We start from the raw sequence: 18,774 nt of genomic DNA, 5'->3' as shown, positions 1-18,774 counted from the left end.
ATCACAAAAAAGTTGGCCTGTCTCCCTCTGCTTGGGCAAATAAAAGCTGGTAGATGTAATTGGCTCAGGCACTGGGTTATATAGATCAGGGTAGGCGTTCACAGCCTGCAAGTTTCCAAAAACAATCCAGTGTGTTTCCACACCACTACCTGGATGTTAGGCAGCAGAATAACAGAAAGATGAAAAGGATTAGAGAAGCAAGAATAAACAACGAAAGGAGATGCAAGACTGAAGCTTGAGACAGAGAAAACACTAGCCAGAACCTGAGCAGTTGCACTAGGGTGTGTGCTGGAGAGCACAGGGAGCCATCAGTGCCCAGCTGGTGGCAAGAGAGAGCAGCCCGGGTCCCCCTCACAGACGTGCCATTCCAAGCCCACACAGCTGCATTCCTCTGGCAGAAGCATCTTTGCGTGCTTGTTCTGTATGTGTCGTTTGTGGACCACAGACTACATCCGGGGCCTTATGCTCGCTGAAAGACTGTCCCACGGAGCTCATCCCAGCACCAAACAGCTGACCCTCTTTAAAAACGTTTTCTTGATTCTTTCTGAGTTTCACATCATGCACCCCATTCCCAATCATCTCCCCGTACCCTCATATCCTCTCTCTGGCCTTGCAACACCCCCAAAAAATTTAAAGCACAAACAAACAGAAAATAAACAAACTAAAACAAAGCATAGAAAACACCTCACCGTGGAAGCTGCAGTGAGTCACAGTGTGTCAGAGCACACCTCTGTCCACACATCTCCACTTGCAAATGTTCATGCAGTGAGTCCTTGGTCTGGGTTGAGGCCTCCGGCTTCTGTGACGCCATCAATACTGGAGCCTCACTGGGCCTCCTTCCAGTTACCCTGCTATTGCCTTGTGTCACAAAGTTCCTCCAGCTTGGGTCAGCAGGACCAGCGCTTTTAAATGTCCCAACCCATTCACAGAAGATATAGATTCGGGGTAGGCCAGTCCAAAGCCCTGGATCTGGGTGGTGGCTGAGCTGGTCAGTCTGCCAGCTCTCCCTCATCTGAACCCAAGGGTGCGCTCTCAAGCACTGCTCCAGCGAGGCCGCCAATGCCGCCATCCGCACACACAATCAATCAAAATGTGACTTTAACTTTTTTTAAAGAAATACTTCCTTCAGAAAATCCTACATCATGCTAAGCAAAAGATGATGCGTGAAGACAAACTTAGGAACATTGCAGGGTAAGAACGGCACTTCATGACATACTCCAATTTGATGCCTTTTTCCTTTGAGTAACTCTTTATCAGTTGGTTTTCATTCTTTCAATAGTTACTTGAGAGAAGTGATTACATCCAGGGTCCTAGTGGGAGTCAGACCGACCTAGAGTGAGCAATGAAAATGCTCTCGGTTTTGAAATCTTACACAGCATTGAGTTACACAGACATATATGTATGTCAAAGCCAGCAATAGATATAAAACGTGTTTACATTATATGCAAATATTTCGTTGTAATTAAATGCTACACCAATACTAAGTGCAGTTAAGGAGTTATATGTGGGAATAGTGAGACAGATAATAACATATGAAATTTACTTTAACAATAAAGATAAGATGGGGACAAATGAGGTAGCTTCTCTGTAGGTCACAATGCTTGCCCTCCAAACCTGAGGCCTTGAGTACAATTCCCAGAACCCACAGTGGTTGGCAAGAACTGCCTCCCAAAAACTACTTCCTGATGTCCACACGTATGCGAACACAGGACACACACACACATCCTTTTTAATGAGGTGGACTAGCATCTGACTGACAAGTGAGAAAATCCAGCCAAATGCTCACAGTGGACTCCTGGTGTTGAGAGCAGTGCTGAGTGACTGCAGTGTCGCAGCAGGGAGCTGGGGAGAGTTCCAAACGCAGCCTGTCCCGAGTGAGAGCTACTCAGAAATCCTGGTCTGCAGGAGACAGAGTGCCTGGGGGCCAACACGGGGGCAAATTCCAAAGAAGATGGAAAGATTCAAGGCGCTACCCAGTCCAGGTTATGTGCAAGTCCTCCAGACTCCTCCATCTCTCCTTCCCAAACAGTGATCCTAAGGCCCTGAAAGCAGCCAAAAAAGCCAATGTGACTGAGGAACAGTGTGCCAGGGAGCGAACTGAAGCTGGCTGACCAATGTAGCCTTCCACTGGGGTGAAAAACACTAGAGATCAACAGCACAGTGTCTCTAAACCCTGAGGTCAAAGAAAAAGAAAAAAAAACCGAGTGTGACTAAGGAGGGCAAGGTAGCCCACAAACAAATCTGCAGAGGTGACATAGTAAGTCTGAGCTATCATCTCACCTGTCTCCTTCTTTAACCCCACATATACAGGCTTAAGAACCTGTAGTATTTCACACAACTACAGGCACTTTCATTTTAGTGCACATGCCCAAATCACATTAAGTTAGCCCAACTAGAAGGAAAACCATGCTTTTGAACCAAAAGCATGGACCAAAAAACAACTTAACTTTACACTAAAAGATGCTGATACTGAGCAAATGGCTAATCTAGTCTTTAGTTTCCTGTTAATGTAGATGCAAATAATCAAGTCTAAGAATTGGCATTGGAAATAGCACTTTCAAAAAAGTATAATAAATACATAAGAAAAATGAGAGAAATTGCCGCTAAAGACTATAAAATCTGAATTATAAGAGAAATTTTAGTAATAAAAAAGAAATAGCATTTCCAAAGTAAATGACACATGGAAAAACTGTTCCAAAATAGGAGCCACAGTTATGAAGGAGAAGGAGGAGGAAAAGAAAAGGTCACTATAATGTCCAATAATTACTTTCTAGCCGTGGCAGCATAAATAGACACTTCCAAACCAGAAATACAAACTTGAGAAAGGGAGAGCACATAAACTTGTACTTTTACCACATACAGCACACAAAAAAAGGAAAAAGCAGCAATCTATGAACAGAGGAGCACAGCTCAATGGTAGGTATAGGCCTTGCAATGTGAAGCCCAGACCTTAATTCCCCACCAACACAGAAGAGAAAGAAAACAAAAATACTCTATAAACATGAGTCACACAAGAAAAGCCAGAAACTAACAAAAAAGACAGACACATAGACAAAGCAGGCTTAAAGATAGGTTTATAACTGTTGCTCACATGTGGGAATATATTGTCCCGTGGAGTCAGGTATGGAACTTGGCTGGACAAGGTTGAAGTCTGACAATTCTGGATAGCCTGTGCTCGGTCTATGATGGTGGACTCCATCTTCGAAGCAGGGTGTCCTCTCTGAACCCTAAAACCCTCTCAGGTGTATCACATGGCCCTCAGGGAAGATCACAAGCCTGATACTCTCCTGTTAAGAAACCTGCTCAGGAACGTTTGTCCCTTTTACTTTGATGTTGGTTGTGGTAGTGTGTTTGTGTGTTTATCTACTTTTATTTTTGCTTTATTAAAGTTATTTATTTTCCTGTGTGTAGTTAGCCTTCTTGGGTTGTATTTTTTCCTTCTAGTATCTTCTATAGGGCTAGATTTGTGGGTAGGTACTGTTTAAATTTGTTTTTGTCACTGAATATCCTGTTTTCTCCATCTATGATTATTGAGAGTTTTGCTGGGTATAGTAGTCTGGGTTGACATCTGTGTTTTCTTAGGGTCTGCATGATATCTGTCCAGGGACCCTAGAGAAGATAATTAAGTCTCATTCAGCATGGCAAACAGAATAGACCCCAGAAGCAGTGGAAGACAAGGAACAGGACAGGAGCCTACCATAGAGGTCCTCTGAAAGGCTCCACCCAACAGGGGATAAAGCAGATACTGAGACTCATAGTCAAACTCTGGGCAGAGTGCAGGGAATCTTATGAAAGAAGGGGGAAACAAAAAGACCTGGAGGGGACAGGAGCTCTGCAAGGAGACCAACAGAACCAAAGAATCTGGGTCCAGAGGGGACTGCAGAGACTGATGCACCAACCAAGGACAATGCATGGAGAGGACCTAGACCCCTTGCTCGGATGTAGCCCATGGCAGTTCAGTCTCCATGAGGGTTCCCAAGTGGAGCAGGGGCTGCTCTTCTCATGGACTCCACTGCCTGCTCTTTGATCACCTCCCTCTGGTGATGTGGTCTTGCTGGGACACAGAGGAAGCAGGTGCAGATAGTCCTGATGAGACTTGATAAGCCAGGATCAGATGGCAGGGGGGAGACCTCAGTGGACTAGGGGAAGAGGATAGGGGGAAAGAAGGAAGGAGAGTAGGACTGAGAGAAGATGAGGAAAAGGGCTACAATCAGAATATAAAATGAATAAATTGTAAAAAATAAAAATTTAAAAAGAAGAAAAGAAAAGCTGCTCAGCAAGCACCTGGGGATTCCTGGAAATATCCCACCCAATGCTGAGGAAATCTTATTGTTCAGCAGTGACCTACAATTGTACTTGGAGATCTTCCACTATCCACAGGATAGTTAGGTGCTGTGTTCTCCATCTCGTGATAGGACCTTCTACTGCATGTGAAAGAGATGCTGAACCACTACGTGTAAATCAGGCATCCCTAGCTCCCCTGACCTCACTGAATCAAACACACCCGCCCTCGAAGACCCTCCCACTGCTCATGGTTTATTAAATCCCTGATTTCACATGAATAAACAAATGCAGGAGCTGCTTGGGGCATGATACCATCAGATTTCCATCATGGCCGCATGAGATTCGTCATTTAATCAGGGGAGAGAGGGCTCATCTCCTCCTGGAGAACTACCTCTAAATGCCCTGAGCCTTGCTGCCAACTGGCAGCTGCCTTCCCGGGCTACTGGGGGCTTCCGGACCACTCTGGGTTTGACTGCTGGCCCGCTCTGCCATAGACCAGGCATGTCAGCACCAGGCAGCCTCTGAAGCCTGCCCCATTGCTAGACTGGTGCGGACCTCCAGCAAAGCACCCATCAGGCTACATTAGGCCACGGGGCCTGCACCTTGCCAGGCCCAGGGAGCCTACCAGGCACAGGCTTCGCCCCCACTCTCTTAACAGGGCTGTAACACTTTTGTACTTTGCTGCTTTTGGAGCTCCCAAAAGCTGCCATCTGATACTGTCAATCTCATTTAAAAGAGATAAATTGTAACACTCAGTGGAAAACTTTCCATACCCCAGTCCAGCACACAGGTCTCACCCTAAAGCGCTACAGTGGTTCCTCTGAAACCTAGAACCGCATACCTGTCCAGAAGCCTGGGCCCCTGGGTGGTATTCAGCCTGGTGGAACCTGGCAGCAGCCACTCGGGAGAATGTCAGATGACAGCCACATCCCGAGGAATACGCAAGGCCCCAGAGGTCCCCCTAACAAAGCAGGACCACCCAGGCTGCCGCCAGATGGAGAATGACACTCTACTTAATTTAACCCTTCTGTCAACTTAACGATGGCCATCCAAATCATAATGTGAATCGGAGTCACCTCAATAACAGGAGGAAACACTGACATACCAAAGGGCTCACACATGTGTGTACACACACGAACAGACTTGAATATTATGTAATTGATTCTGGAAGGCAGTACTTGAAGAAGAGGGTTTCACACGAGGTTTCTGTGTGATTTGGAAGGGTACTCTGGGAAATGCCAAAAGCCTTCTAAAACTTCTTTGTTATGCTTCAATTCACTTCAGGTCTACTGAGGAGGACACTAGCGAGCTTCTATTTAACAGCCACATCCACAAGCACACACTTCACAAATGACAGGGAACAGGGAAGAAGCAGAAGAGATAGAGGGATGAGGAAGGATCATCAGGACCCACACATCAGGAAGGAGAGAGGCTTGAGTGGAATTGAGATGACCGCAGTAGGGGAAGAGGGGCTGAGTGACTAATGGCTAGCGGAGAAGTCACAGGTCCACAAAGAGATGGGAAGGAGCAAAGGCAGAGAGGGCATCTGCACCACTATGTCGCCAAAGGAAGTACTCTTGAGTGGAAGACATGCAGTTCACAGCATGGCACAGGCACGGAATCCTAGTGTATCCTCTAAGCCCTTTTTGTTTCCCAAAATCCCTCCAAATATTACAATAACAATATTATGTAGCATTTATTACAAAATAATATTATCATAGATGATAGGATATGTGGTAATATTCAAGCAATAACTAAACAGGGGCCATTTTGAGCTTTAAAGTAAACTGAACTCCTTTAGGAAAGTCTCAGAATCTAGTCAAGTGCTTCTCGGGAAATGGAGGCTACAATGATATAACCTCTAGAGAGTAAAATTATACTCCCTACCCAGCCTTATTGTGAAATTAGTACTGAAAAGCTTCTAAACATGTTGGCAACTTTGCAGAAGCAAAAAATAAAGATACTGTCGAGTGATAAAGTATTATCATATATGTGCTGGTCTTAAATCCAGGGTAGTTTTCCAAAACAAATAAAAAACAAAGAAAAGTTAATAATCAGCAAAACCAATAGAATTTAGCCATACCCAACAAACACAAGACACAACAAGCCAAAATCTTTTCTGATCACAGAAGAACTCTCTTCTTAGCTGATACCTCAGGGAGAACACTAGACTGAAGAGCTCTGTGCCAGCTTGTCCCATTTGCAAGAATTAACAATGCCCATGATCACTTGGAACCAATGTTTCTGTGTGCCATGACTACATAAACTTTGCCAAATCAAATGCTCTCCCCTCATCGACAACAAACTACACTGAGAAAGCAGGACTGCAAAGTGGATTGCTGGGCTAGAGGCACAGATGTGTGAGATGCTGCCAGTGAGTCTGCCAGCCGTGTCTGCCCACAGCTGTCCAAGAATGGATGCAACTTCTCTCTGGTGCAAAATTACAGTCTGAGGAGCTCTGAGTGCTTTCCCATTTTCCCCACTGGTAGACACTGCAAATACAATTGTGTGCGTGAGCAAGAGGACTATACATGAAATTTAATACCCAACAACCTTAAACCTCAGTTTCCATTCCACTCCAGTTTAGGAAATCCAGTTCTTGCCTCTCACTTTCTATTGTGTCTTTCCAGCCAAGCTTATTAAGTTGATTTTTAGGAAAAGGTGAAAACTTGAACAAGCCTGTCAAGAATAACTTCATTTGAATCATGTGTGTTGTGCCCTTCACGTTGTAACAGATATACATTCACAAATATACACTGTGTCCAATCTTCAGGACTCTTTGAACAATTACTTGTTTTAATTAACTGGTGTGTGATTTCATTGTATGAAAGCACTAGAACTAAGATCAAATGACTCTGCAAATCCTACTTTAATAATAGAATATGGTAATTCAACTGATAAATTCTTCCAGAGCCACAAATAATCAGAAACTGAAAACTATTAAAATATTATTTGCTCTGTGGGAATTACTTATTACGCGTTTACTCAACCGTATCTGCTGAAAGACACAGAAACACTACCGAAGTTAATTTAAGGACTTACCAATTTCCCTTGCAATTCTGACAGCTTCATCTGCATCCTGTAAAGGCAGGAAATGAGACTCAACATTAATCCCATGAGGCATTGCACAATGTCTTTAGGGCAGTCATATATTGCACTACTGTCTCCTCTGATTCATTTAATGTTCAATTTTACAACCTTCTAACCCTTTTCATTCAGAGAAATGTAAAATTAATACCATAAGTGGAATGTAAATTCTCCTTCGTCGTTATTATATTAAGAAACTCAAAGCGGTTTGAAATGAGCTGGCAGGAAACATGACCAGAATTGCCAATGACTCGGTGCAGTTGCCGGAATTTAATGGCAGAATTTAGATGTTTACAATCAATACTGCATCGTAAATCAGATCATTAAAGCTTGTCTGCAGTCCCTTGTCTGTTTACACCCTGTTTTCCTGGGTTCTGTCAGCAGGGGGAGTTGATTGTCTATTGTTGAGTATTTCCATCAATTTTCTAGAAATAAGTAAATTTCCAGTATCTGTAGGAATTACCAATTGTTAAAAAAAAAAACAAAAACAGACAAAACCCTTTTGTTTTCCGTTATCTTTTATTTTTAATCCATTTCTTTAGGTACCTATTTTATCTTTACAGTTAGGTACATAAATGAAAATGCAATGAAACTGTGAAGAGAAAGAAGTCTGAAAGCGAAGTGAGGGCTCCTTCCTGAAGACCAAGGCCAGTGTGTACTAACCCAGACGTGTCCCTGACACTTGTCAACAGTGACACTTTAAAGCATCTAAAAGCTGCCTCGGTCTAAGCCCCTCACACACCACGAATTCTCACCTGACATGTGCTGTGCAAACTCTATGCACACATTTTCCATGTAACAGTGAAGAGTCTGAGCCTCAGCCACCTTCAAGTCAATCACTTCTCTAGCCCAGTGACATGATGCGGGCACAGCCATTCCTAGAGTCACCAGTTGGTAAGTACGCACGGACTGCCACAGGAGCTCAGAACACTCAAATGAAGAGCGATCATAGCAGAACCCTCCCCCAGCTAGGACCAGGGGAAATAACTGGTTCATTTATGCCCAGTTAAAAAAAAAAAAAAAGAAAGAAAAGAGAGAGAGAAAGGGAGAAAAAGAGAGAGAGAGAGAGAGAAAGAAAGAAAGAAAGAAAGAAAGAAAGAAAGAAAGAAAGAAAGGAGGAAAGAAAGAAAGAAAGAAAGAAAGAAAGAAAGAAAGAAAGAAAGAAAGAAAGGAGGAAGGAAACTCTTCCTTAAAAGCCTCAGCACCCAACACGATCCCTGAGTAAGGAGACCGGCAGGGGAAGTTGTCAGAAAACTTTAATTTCCTTTCATTAGCCAGTCTGCTCCACAAATAGGTGCCTGTTAAGTTCAAAGCAACCCTGAAAGCAACATCAGTTTTAAGTCTTTTTTACTCGAAGCAGTCACATCTGCTAATGAGATTTTCCAAATAACAATTGTTTTCAAGTCAGAGATAAAGCTCTACCTCCCCCAAAAAACAAGGTTTACTGCTTTACCACACCTCGCTGTTTGCACCGACCCTACATTATCCAAATTTTAGCTTAAAAGAATTAAAAAAAAAATCCATGAAAGGGATCATTTAAGAATGTTCGTGGTTTCCACACACATTGAATTGGAAGGTTCTTTGTTCCAGCTGGTGACAGTTATTGGAGAATGCTTGCCTTTAATAGCCTCTGTCAGGAAGTGTTAAACCTGCCAAATCGAACAATTAGTGCCTCTTAGACAAAATACAGGAAGAGTAAAGACTGAGGAGGACGGGCTTATAATCAGCAAGGAGGAAACTTTTAACATTTCAGCCAGTGTAGAATGGTGTTTTTTGCCAAAGATGGTCTCAGAGAAATTAAACTGCAAGCTAAAAGCATGGAGCTCAGGGAAAGCCAACAGTACCCAGAACCTATTTTTGTCATGCATTTATATATTCACATGATACACACATATGTTATGTTTTACATGTAAAGATAATTATATTTATATCAGCAAAACTTCTCAAAATTCCTTATCTGCCACAAAACAATCTTAACTTTCAAATAAGGCATATGTTTAAGGTTTCCTACTATGAAATTCAATTTCTATAACATGAACTTTCAGATAAAATCAAATTGCCCTAAAAATTATTTATTCTTTTGTCATTCATTGTGCCAAAAATGTCATTGAGGATCTATTATGTATTGGACATTATAAAACACTATTATCATTTTCAAAAAGAAACTAAACTCACTTAGAACATTTAGTTTTACTATGGGATTCATAAGCCTACACTGGCAATAGCCCCTAAGTCAATGGTCCTACCATGACACCAGGAAACCTTCTTACAGGTTATGAACAGAATAAACAACATTTAATAACGCTGTGAAAGATCCACTGATAGTTCAGAAAAACAGATGGTTTTAAGTCCAATAAAAACAAATCTAAAGGGAAATATAAAACACATCCAACCTGAGCCATCACCCCAGCAGTGGAAGTGTGACACAGGTAGGAGATCCCACTGAGTGTGAACAGAGGTACAAGCTTAAGTAGCACTTCACAGCCAAAACAAACCATAGCCTCTATGCAAATAGCTGCAGGCATTTATCAAACCTGGACAGCCTGCCTCTCTTCATCCCCAAATTTTACCTGCAAAGAGTTATCTAAGGATACTTCCCTCACATGTATGAACAAAAACTTACAAAGACTTTATGATTTTCAATTGTGACGTTCTGAGAAGTAAAACATCTGGAAAGAATTTAAAGGCCCTTCAACAAAGGATTAGCATACAAATGGTACAGTGATTGAAATGGCATACTAAACAGCCATCTAAAAGAATTATGATCCATGTGTTAGACACTAATCCAATAAATATTTCCTGGCAACAGTGAATGCAATCCAGCTCAGCGCTTCTAGAATCCTATCCATGAAGAGAAACAGAAAGTCAAGTGGACAAGCAGGTCAACTGAGAACTGACATCAACATCTCAGGGAAACAGGGAAGTGAGTAATAGGGAAAACTTGTTTTAGATTATCTGAAAAGGACCTTCCTGAAGCAAAATTTGAAACCTACACATATAAAAGTTCAATGTAGTAGGAAAACAAAAAGAGAAAGGATGTTTGACAGAGAACCAGCGTACAAGGAAACTTAAAAGGAACTTAGTGTGCTCTAGAAACAGAAAGGGGCCCAGAAGACAAGCTAGGGTGGAAGCATGGCCACTCCTGGCCGGGCCTTCTGTGATGCGCTCCAGAAACCCAATGGCTCTGATCCTATACAGGAAGAAGACAGTGAACTGGATGGGCTTTCAGAGGTCAGTTCCCACAATCTACCCAGCAGCAGCCCACCCTGTACGGCTGAACTGCTGATGAAGGCGCCAATAGATATCTATGTAGATAGATTAAAAGCTCGGGACCACCTCACAAGATGTGCAAGTGGGGGCTTCCACTTAATGCTTTACATCCTTAGAAACACAGGTTTTCCCGTAAAAAATATGACTTTATCCTCCATAATAATTTCATGGTTTAAAACCAAAAGCTGCCCTGCTTAAAGTTGTTTATTACTATTATTATTATTATTATTATGTAACAACTGTCAAGGCATTAAATATTACCAAAACAAATGAGAAACTGTATGGTATGATGGTAGATGCCTGTAAGTATGTACAGGAGAATGGAAAATTCAAAGCCAAATCATGTCTCAAGAGTCCAAAAATAAGTCAAAAAACAAAAAAAAAAAGAAAGAAACAAGAAAAGTTTTTTTTTTAAAATGTTCTATGACATCCCACTGCTTTGTTTAGAACAAAGCTCTGAGTCTTTAACTTGGTGTCAAGGCTTGGTCAAGCCTGCCCACCACACCCACCAGCCCTCTTCACTAAACCCCAGGGTGTGGCAGCCTGTCCTGAGGAGCTGGCTCAGCTCAGAGAGGAATTCTCTTGTTTGCCAGTCTGCTCTTACTGAGACTGCTACCTGCAAGCCCTGAACACAGGGACAGGAAACAGGTGCCACCCAAGCTCTCAGGGAACCTCTAGGAGAGCAGCCAGACGTAAATGTAGTTTCTGAGACAGGGTATGTCTGTGTAGCCCTGGCTGTTCTGGACTCACTGCACACCAGGCTGGCCTCCACACCACAGCGCTCCACCTGCCTCTGCCTCCCCGAATGCTGGGATCACAGGCCTGCACCACTGCGCCCAGCTTTGTTTTATATTTTAAATGATTTTCTTCATACCAGCCCTCTTTCTGCTAGAGCAAGAATACAGCTTTAATTATTTCTTCATTTATTTATTGACTTTGCAGGTGGGACACACGCAAGCTCAGAGGACAGTCTGTCGGAGGTGGCTCTCTCCTTCACATGGGGCTCTGGGAATCAGGCTTGCTTCAGGCGCTTTACCATGCAGCCAACCCATGAGTACTGTTTTCTTTTGTTTGTTTGTTTTGTTTTGTTTTTTCTATCTTGCCCCTTTGGTGAGAGAAGGTTCCTTTTTAAGCCCACACTGCCTAATTTAAAAGCTCATTTAAGTATATTTCTAGTTTGCTCTGTGGTATAAATGAGTATTACTATTGCTTTTTAAGGACTTATTATTGTATATAAATGTACGCGTGTGTGTGAGAGAGAGAGACATGTGAAAAAGCAGTCTAACTCATGAATACCAGAGCAGTATTTACACTGAGAACATACTGTTGTTTGGCATCTCCAGGGTGTGGCTGAACTTACTTGTTTCTTTAAATAAATTATCTTATCTGACATGCATGTGTGCATGCCACATGTGTACAGGAGTCTGTTGTGGTCAGGAGGGGAGTTTGGGCTCCTGGAGTTGCAGGCAGTGACCGGGCACTAGGAAACTCTCTCAGGTCCTCTAGAAGAGCAGCAAAGGCTCTCAGCTGTGGCTCTCCCCAGCCTCCTGCCTCTCTCTGTTGCTTCTGCTGTTCTCTGATAATTAATGGAGAAACGCATATAGCTTCGTCATATAGGCGATGCGGAAGCCACCGTAATTCCCACCAGTGTCTCACGAGCTCTTCCTCTACCTCTAAACCACCGTGTGAAGGGAAGGGTGGCGTCCCATACACTTCCAGAGTCCCACCTCTACTAAAGGAGCAGGCCAGGCCCTCTTCCTAGGAGACCCTATGCCGATCCACTTCATAAGAGAGCACTTACTGTACAGAGGGAGTTATCAGACTCGCTCTCTGGAAGCCTTGAATCCCTAGGGAGACTGCTATTCAATGGGAAGACAGTATTAATCTGAATTGTGGCACATCAGCACTGTCGTGATTAAATAAGATTCAAATGAAGCTCTCAAAAGGCCAAATTCATTGTCAGGAAAACAAACAAACAAAAACACACGACAACTTCTAACCAGTGCCCACCTCTACGCCAACAAAGTAAAGGGAGGCGGGCGTGTATCCACTGGCGGCCGACGATGACAGCACAATCTACTCTGCCAAGCTGTGGCCGGGCAGTAAGACAGGGTGTGCTTTTCCTGGAGGCTCAAACCAACAGTCTACAGCCAAGACCAGGTGAGGCAGCCTATGCTTGCCATCCCAGCCTTCCAGACACAAAGCAGGAGGATCAAGAGCTTACGACTCCTATGAGACACTAGGACAGAATAAATATTAAATAAATAAAACTTGCCTCCAAGCCCGCTGGGGGACATTCCTTGTACCTCTGTGACTGAAAACTCAACATTTTGCTGGATCTTAGATGGCAATTACCTCACACCCACCCTCGCCCTAAGCTTTAGAAACTGCCCAAGGCTCATAGCTCTGTGGGTTTCCTGGATAGAGCAGCATGCCAGCAGTGGGAGCACACTATTCTCGCCTCGGAAGCCTGGCTGCAACTTATATAGGGTGCTAAGAAGGGCACGCTCAGGGGGTCTGGCTGCACTTTCTTTTCTTTCTTCCTTCCTTTCTCCCTTTCTCTCTTAAGACAGGGTCTAACTATACAACCCTGGCTCACATGGGACTTGCTATATAAACCAAGCTGGCATCAAACTCACAGAGATCTGCCTGCTTCTGCATCCCTAGGATGATTAAGGGTGTGCACTACCACATGAGCTTTCTCTGATGACAATTCACATCAATATCCACTCCTTACATACAATATCTTCTCCCTGCTCATAGTTTATAGCATTGAAAACAACCTGACTTAAACCACTCTATTTTTTCACATATATGTAAACAATTATATTTGTCACAGAATCTTTGACTGAAGACACATACCATAAAGATTTAAATGAAAGTTTCTCACCTTTACTACTCCATCAAAACCAGGGATTGTGTTGACCTTTGCTCTCTTGGCTAATAGTTTGCTTTCTATCTTGTCACCCATGGCTTGAATAGCATGAGTATCAGGCCCAATGAAAGTGACGTCTTCTGCTGCCTGAGAAGAAAAACAAGTTGACACTTAAAACATTGTGATATAAAGTCGCAATTTTTCTCAGAGGAAAAGCTCATTCAGGTATGTGCAATTACATAACTACATCTTTAATGATTATTATTTCTGTAGCCAATGTTAAAGTAAGGATGTGAGCCAGCATATCAGAATGTAAATTAGCATATTGCCTTCCAGCTCAACAGAGCACAGAGAAGTAAGGCAAAGCTGGGCCACCAAGAGCACAGCAGAGGAGACCACCACTTCATGTGGCCAATATTCTGTGAAGAAAACAGTTGCTGTGACACTGTGCTTCCCTGGAACATGCTCTCACTAAATAAACAGTAACTCCCCTTTCAGTCGCCTTATTAATCTCTGTATCCTCACTGTCTTTCACATAGTGCAACAGAACACAAACACCACGTTTATTAAACACCAGCTGTGGGCCCATCTTTGAGCTAAATGCAATGACCACACAGACACCAGCAAACTCAAGGAACATTGATAGATACCTGTAATTCAGAAAAAGAAAGCCAGGAATGTTTGCCTTCTGTATGTACAAAAGATGTATCAAGAAGATGTGGGGATTCGACAGGTACAAATATGGTTTTAATTAAAAGTCAGCCTGGGAGCTGGAGAGGCAGCTCAGCAGTTAAGGGCACTTCTGGATCCCAGCATCCACACAGCAGCTCACAGACACCTGCAACGTGGGTTCCAGGAGGTCTACTGCCCTCTTCTGACCTCTACAGGCACTAGGTGTGGACACAATAACAAAGCAGAAACAATCATCTGGTTTTCCCCTCACATCTACTCCTGTGTTTACATCACGGTCGTTTTTAAAATGCTCATGGAGGGACAGTGAGGTACTCAGTGCCACCAGAGCACAGTCTAGAAAAGTAAGATGAGGTCACAGGGTCAAGAAACGAAGCTAAGGACAAAGCAGTGTGCATGCTGGGCACCACGGTCAAGGCCTGTGACCTGACCCTCAGGGCCTTACGTGAGGTACATGCACACAATGTGCCACGCATCGATGCGCACACGGAACTCTCTCTTGGGAAAGGGACTCCATTCTTTTTCTAACCAGAGCAACTACACAGCGTAGCTCGGACTGCCTTCCAAAATTGCCCAAGGAAAACTAAAACCTCCCAGAAAAGGAAGCAGAAGTATAATTGATGATGAAAGGGCTATGTAGAAAGATACATATCTGGAAGATTACAAGTCAGCTTGGCCTGTACAACATGAGATAATCCAGTACTCATGTCTAGAAGTTATAAAACAAGGAAAACTGGGCTTCTAATTGCCCAGAAGTATTAGATAGTGGAGTAAATTAAAAACTGTCATTGAAGTTTGACATGATGGTACACACCTGTCAATCCAACACTTAGGAAACTGACGCAAGAGTAAGACAAATTCAAGGTTAGCCTGGGCTACACAGTGAGACCTTCTCTCAGAAATAAAAACAAAATACAACTGAAATTACTCAGAGATAAAAATACTGAAAAACCAATGTCTTTAAACTCAAGATGACTGTTTCTCCTCCTGCCCAAAGCAGACAGAAGAAAAGAAAACTCAGTTCTGGTACATTTTGGGGGTGGCCATGTGGAAGCAAGTGACCTGCCAGTCTGGCTGAAGTAAATAAAATGATGAGAGGGAGGAAACTGCCTTTCCTCTTCTTCCTGGGTTTACATCTGCTGTACAGACTATAAAAGACAAACTGATTGAAGAAAAGCATATGGGTGTTTGTGACCTACGCTGCATATATCACACAAGGCTGTCTTCACAAGGAAATGAGAGCCAAAGGAACACCGAAGTGTGGGTGCTCTATTTGAGGGTGTTATCTGCGAGTCTGGGTGCTAGGGGATGGACACAGTGCCCTGTGTCTGCTTTACAGACACTCTCACCAAACTGTACACACCCCAGTATGCACAAAGCTTTGGGGGTTTACAGAGGTTTGCTGAAGGTCGGATGAAGAATGGTCAGCTGTGTAAATGGCCGGGCAGGTTATGAGCACGATGTCATAACTAACTGGGAGAAGCATAGCGAAGCCTGCCTGCCTTGTCTGGCCATCCCTGCACTTCTTATGTAAAGACCTACTGACCTACTCAAGAAGAGATGAGCAAATCTTCTCAGTTTTATGAATTGCTTCCCAGGAGATGGTAGGAGAAGGCCAGAGAGAAACTTCTGTTTCTGCTGGTGTCTCCAATTCTTTCCACTTCTAATACCGAAGATGTCACATTTGGGTATAACATGTCCTGAACCCTATCAATAATTGCATAAAGCACTAAACTGAGTAGTTCACTATCCAGAAGTTGTGATAAAATGAGAACACTAGCATAATAAGCCAGCTAGGTCCACAGGGTGCCAATAACACAGGAAACCAATACCCACAATCATTCATATTAAGAACTGCAGAACTCTACGTAAGGAATCTCTTTGGCCATACCAGATGTTCATAAAATACAATTCCATCCATGTTTTTAACTAGATTTAGCAGAACCTTCTTTGAGGGGAGAAAGATCTTACACAAAACTACAAAACGTAAAGCACATGGAAATACGTCTGGACTGCGCAAGGAGAGTGGGTGGCGGCCTCTGCCTGCCAGGGGCCTGTGTCTCCACCGGAAGAAAGAAGCCACAGTGACAGGGCAATACTCTATGCACTTCTGCATTCCAAGCTGCAACTCTCTGGACAGGACACAAAGGCAAGAGGCAACAATCACACTTCACACAATTGTCTTTGCCGAGTCTCATTTTACCTGCTAAGCTACATGATTTTGTCATCAGTGCTGCTTTAAAAGTGCGGTGCCAGGCGGATGCAATCAAGCAATCAGAATGCCCACACAAAGAGTAGAAGAGATAACAGAAATGAGAACATCCAAAACACATTATGATTACAAGCAAGACATGATTAACAGCAGCCAGGCGACCTGCGCCACTGATTAACCAGACTTTCCACATGCATTCTAATCTAAAAGAAATTACTTCCTCCAAAATGCAAAATGATCCCCCAAAACGCTCACATCAGGTATTTAGTGACTATTCTTTATCCCATGTATCACAAAAGAGAAATGGTCGGTAAGCACACAAGGTAAGTTCTCAGACAAAGGTTTGTGTGAGGCAACTTCCTTTTTAGCAATGTGTTTTCGAAGTACTCTCTAGGTCAGAATCCATATATAGTTAAGGAAAATGTCATCCCAGACTCTTGGCTCCCGTAATACTACAATCAAAAAACAGATAGATGGTAGATAGATGGATAGATAGACAGACAGACAGACAGACAGATAGATAGATAGATGATAGGTAGGTAGATAGATAGATAGACAGGCAGACAGATATAGATAAATAGATGATAGACAGAAAGTAGATAGATAGCTAGATAGATAGATAGATAATAGATAGTAGATAGATAGATAGATAGATAGATAGATAGATATAGATGATAGACAGAAAGTTGATTGATAGATAGATAGATAGATGATAAATACATAGATGATAAATGATAAATAGGCAGATGATAGATAAGTAGATAGATGATAGAGACAAATAGATAGATAAATAGATAGATAGATAGACAGACAGACTGATAGATAGATGATAGATAGAGGATAGATAGATGACAGATAAACAGACAGATAGATAGATGATAGATAGATAGCCAGATGATAGATAAATAGATAGATGATACATAGATAGTAGAGAGGTAGATGATAGACAGATAGATAGATGATAGAGGGTAGATAGGTAGATGATAGACAGACAGACAGATAGCTAGACAGACAGACAGATAGATAGATAGATAGATAGATAGATAGATAGATAGATAGATAGACAGATGACACATGATAAAAGGGTAGAAGTGTTGGGAGAAGATTGATGGTAACTGGGAAATGACAGGGTACGTTCCAAAGTCCCAATTTTCTGATCAGAGTGGATAGTGAGATTTTTAAATGTGAGACCAAATTTCATCCATTAAAAACCTTTAGATATTTAATTTAAAAAAAAAAAAACTTTAGATATGGTGTTGTTAACTCTTGTTATCCATGATTGCCTTTTTTTTTTTTTTTTTTTTACCCCGAGACAGGGTTTCTCTGTGTAGCCTTGGCTGTCCGGGACTCACTTTGTAGTCCAGGCTGGCCTCAAACTCAGAGATCCGCCTCTCTCTCCCTCTTGAGTGGTGGGATTACAGGCCTGTGCTACTGCAACTGGCTAAGATTTGCTTTTTAAGGTCCTTTTAAGTTTGCCATTAATGGTAAATAGCTGAATGCAGATAAATGTCTTTTCATGATCATAAAAGTTGAGGTTTTCATCATCATTGAAAATTAAATGGTGATTCACAGGAAAAAAATAATCATGAAAAAGCCAAAATTGCTGCTCCAAGATTCGACTCATTTCCTAAACTGTATGGTTTTTATGTTTCTGGTAAAGTTTTGACAACAGAATGAAGACAAGAAGTAAAGTTTGAGGATTATGTTAGAAAAGTAATGAGACTTACTTTACAGCAGACTTTATGTTGAGAATGAGAAGAGAGGGAGACATTCAGTGGGTAAGAGGGTTTGCTTGGTAAACATGAGGACCTGAGTTCAAGTGCCCAGCATGTGAGTTAAAATACCAGGCATGTTCACACAAGTGCCAAGAACCCAGTGCTATTGGAGGCAGAGAAAAGCAGGTACCGGGGGGAGGGAGGTTTGCTAGCCAACTCAATCAGAAGAGCAAATCCAGGTTCCCTGAGGGACCATGTCTAAGGGTACATGGCAGCAGCTGACAGGCCTGGGTACTGAGGGACCATGTCTAAGGGTACATAGCGGCATCTGACAGGCCTGGGTACTGATACCCTCTTCCAGCATCCCCACAGGTGCACACACAGAAGGAATAAACACTTGCAAATTTAAAATGATAAACATTTTCATTACAAGAAATGCTTCAAGTTATCAAATTGCTCATCTATGAATTTATATTGTTTTTCAAACGTACTCACTTTAGGATCTCCAGAATTGATATTTAGAGAATCATAAAGCCAGGGTCACAAAAAAGACAAAGGACAATAGGAAAACTGCTAAACTACCCAAAGGAACCAGAGTCTAGGTTTTAATGCTATTATCTGTTTAAGAAAGAGAGAGAGAA

At 42.5% G+C, this 18,774-nt stretch overlaps 1 protein-coding gene across 3 annotated transcripts in view; it reads right to left on the bottom strand.

The window, feature by feature from the left end:
• Pcca (propionyl-CoA carboxylase subunit alpha) overlaps positions 1–18,774 on the bottom strand; it is a 288,912-nt gene that overhangs the window by 193,476 nt on the left and 76,662 nt on the right. For all 3 annotated transcript variants that reach the window (XM_021644430.2, XM_060391661.1, XM_060391662.1), the window contains 2 exons: positions 13,532–13,663; positions 7,327–7,363 (listed from right to left, as the gene is read on the bottom strand). In XM_021644430.2, coding sequence (XP_021500105.1) covers positions 7,327–7,363; positions 13,532–13,663 — 169 coding nt within the window. The remainder of the gene's footprint in view (positions 1–7,326; positions 7,364–13,531; positions 13,664–18,774) is intronic.

The sequence above is a fragment of the Meriones unguiculatus genome, chromosome 9 (genome assembly GCF_030254825.1).
Source record: "Meriones unguiculatus strain TT.TT164.6M chromosome 9, Bangor_MerUng_6.1, whole genome shotgun sequence".
Lineage (NCBI taxonomy): Eukaryota > Metazoa > Chordata > Mammalia > Rodentia > Muridae > Meriones > Meriones unguiculatus.
The sequence above is the reverse complement of the archived record's forward strand: the minus strand, read 5'-3'. Positions and strand labels throughout refer to the sequence as shown.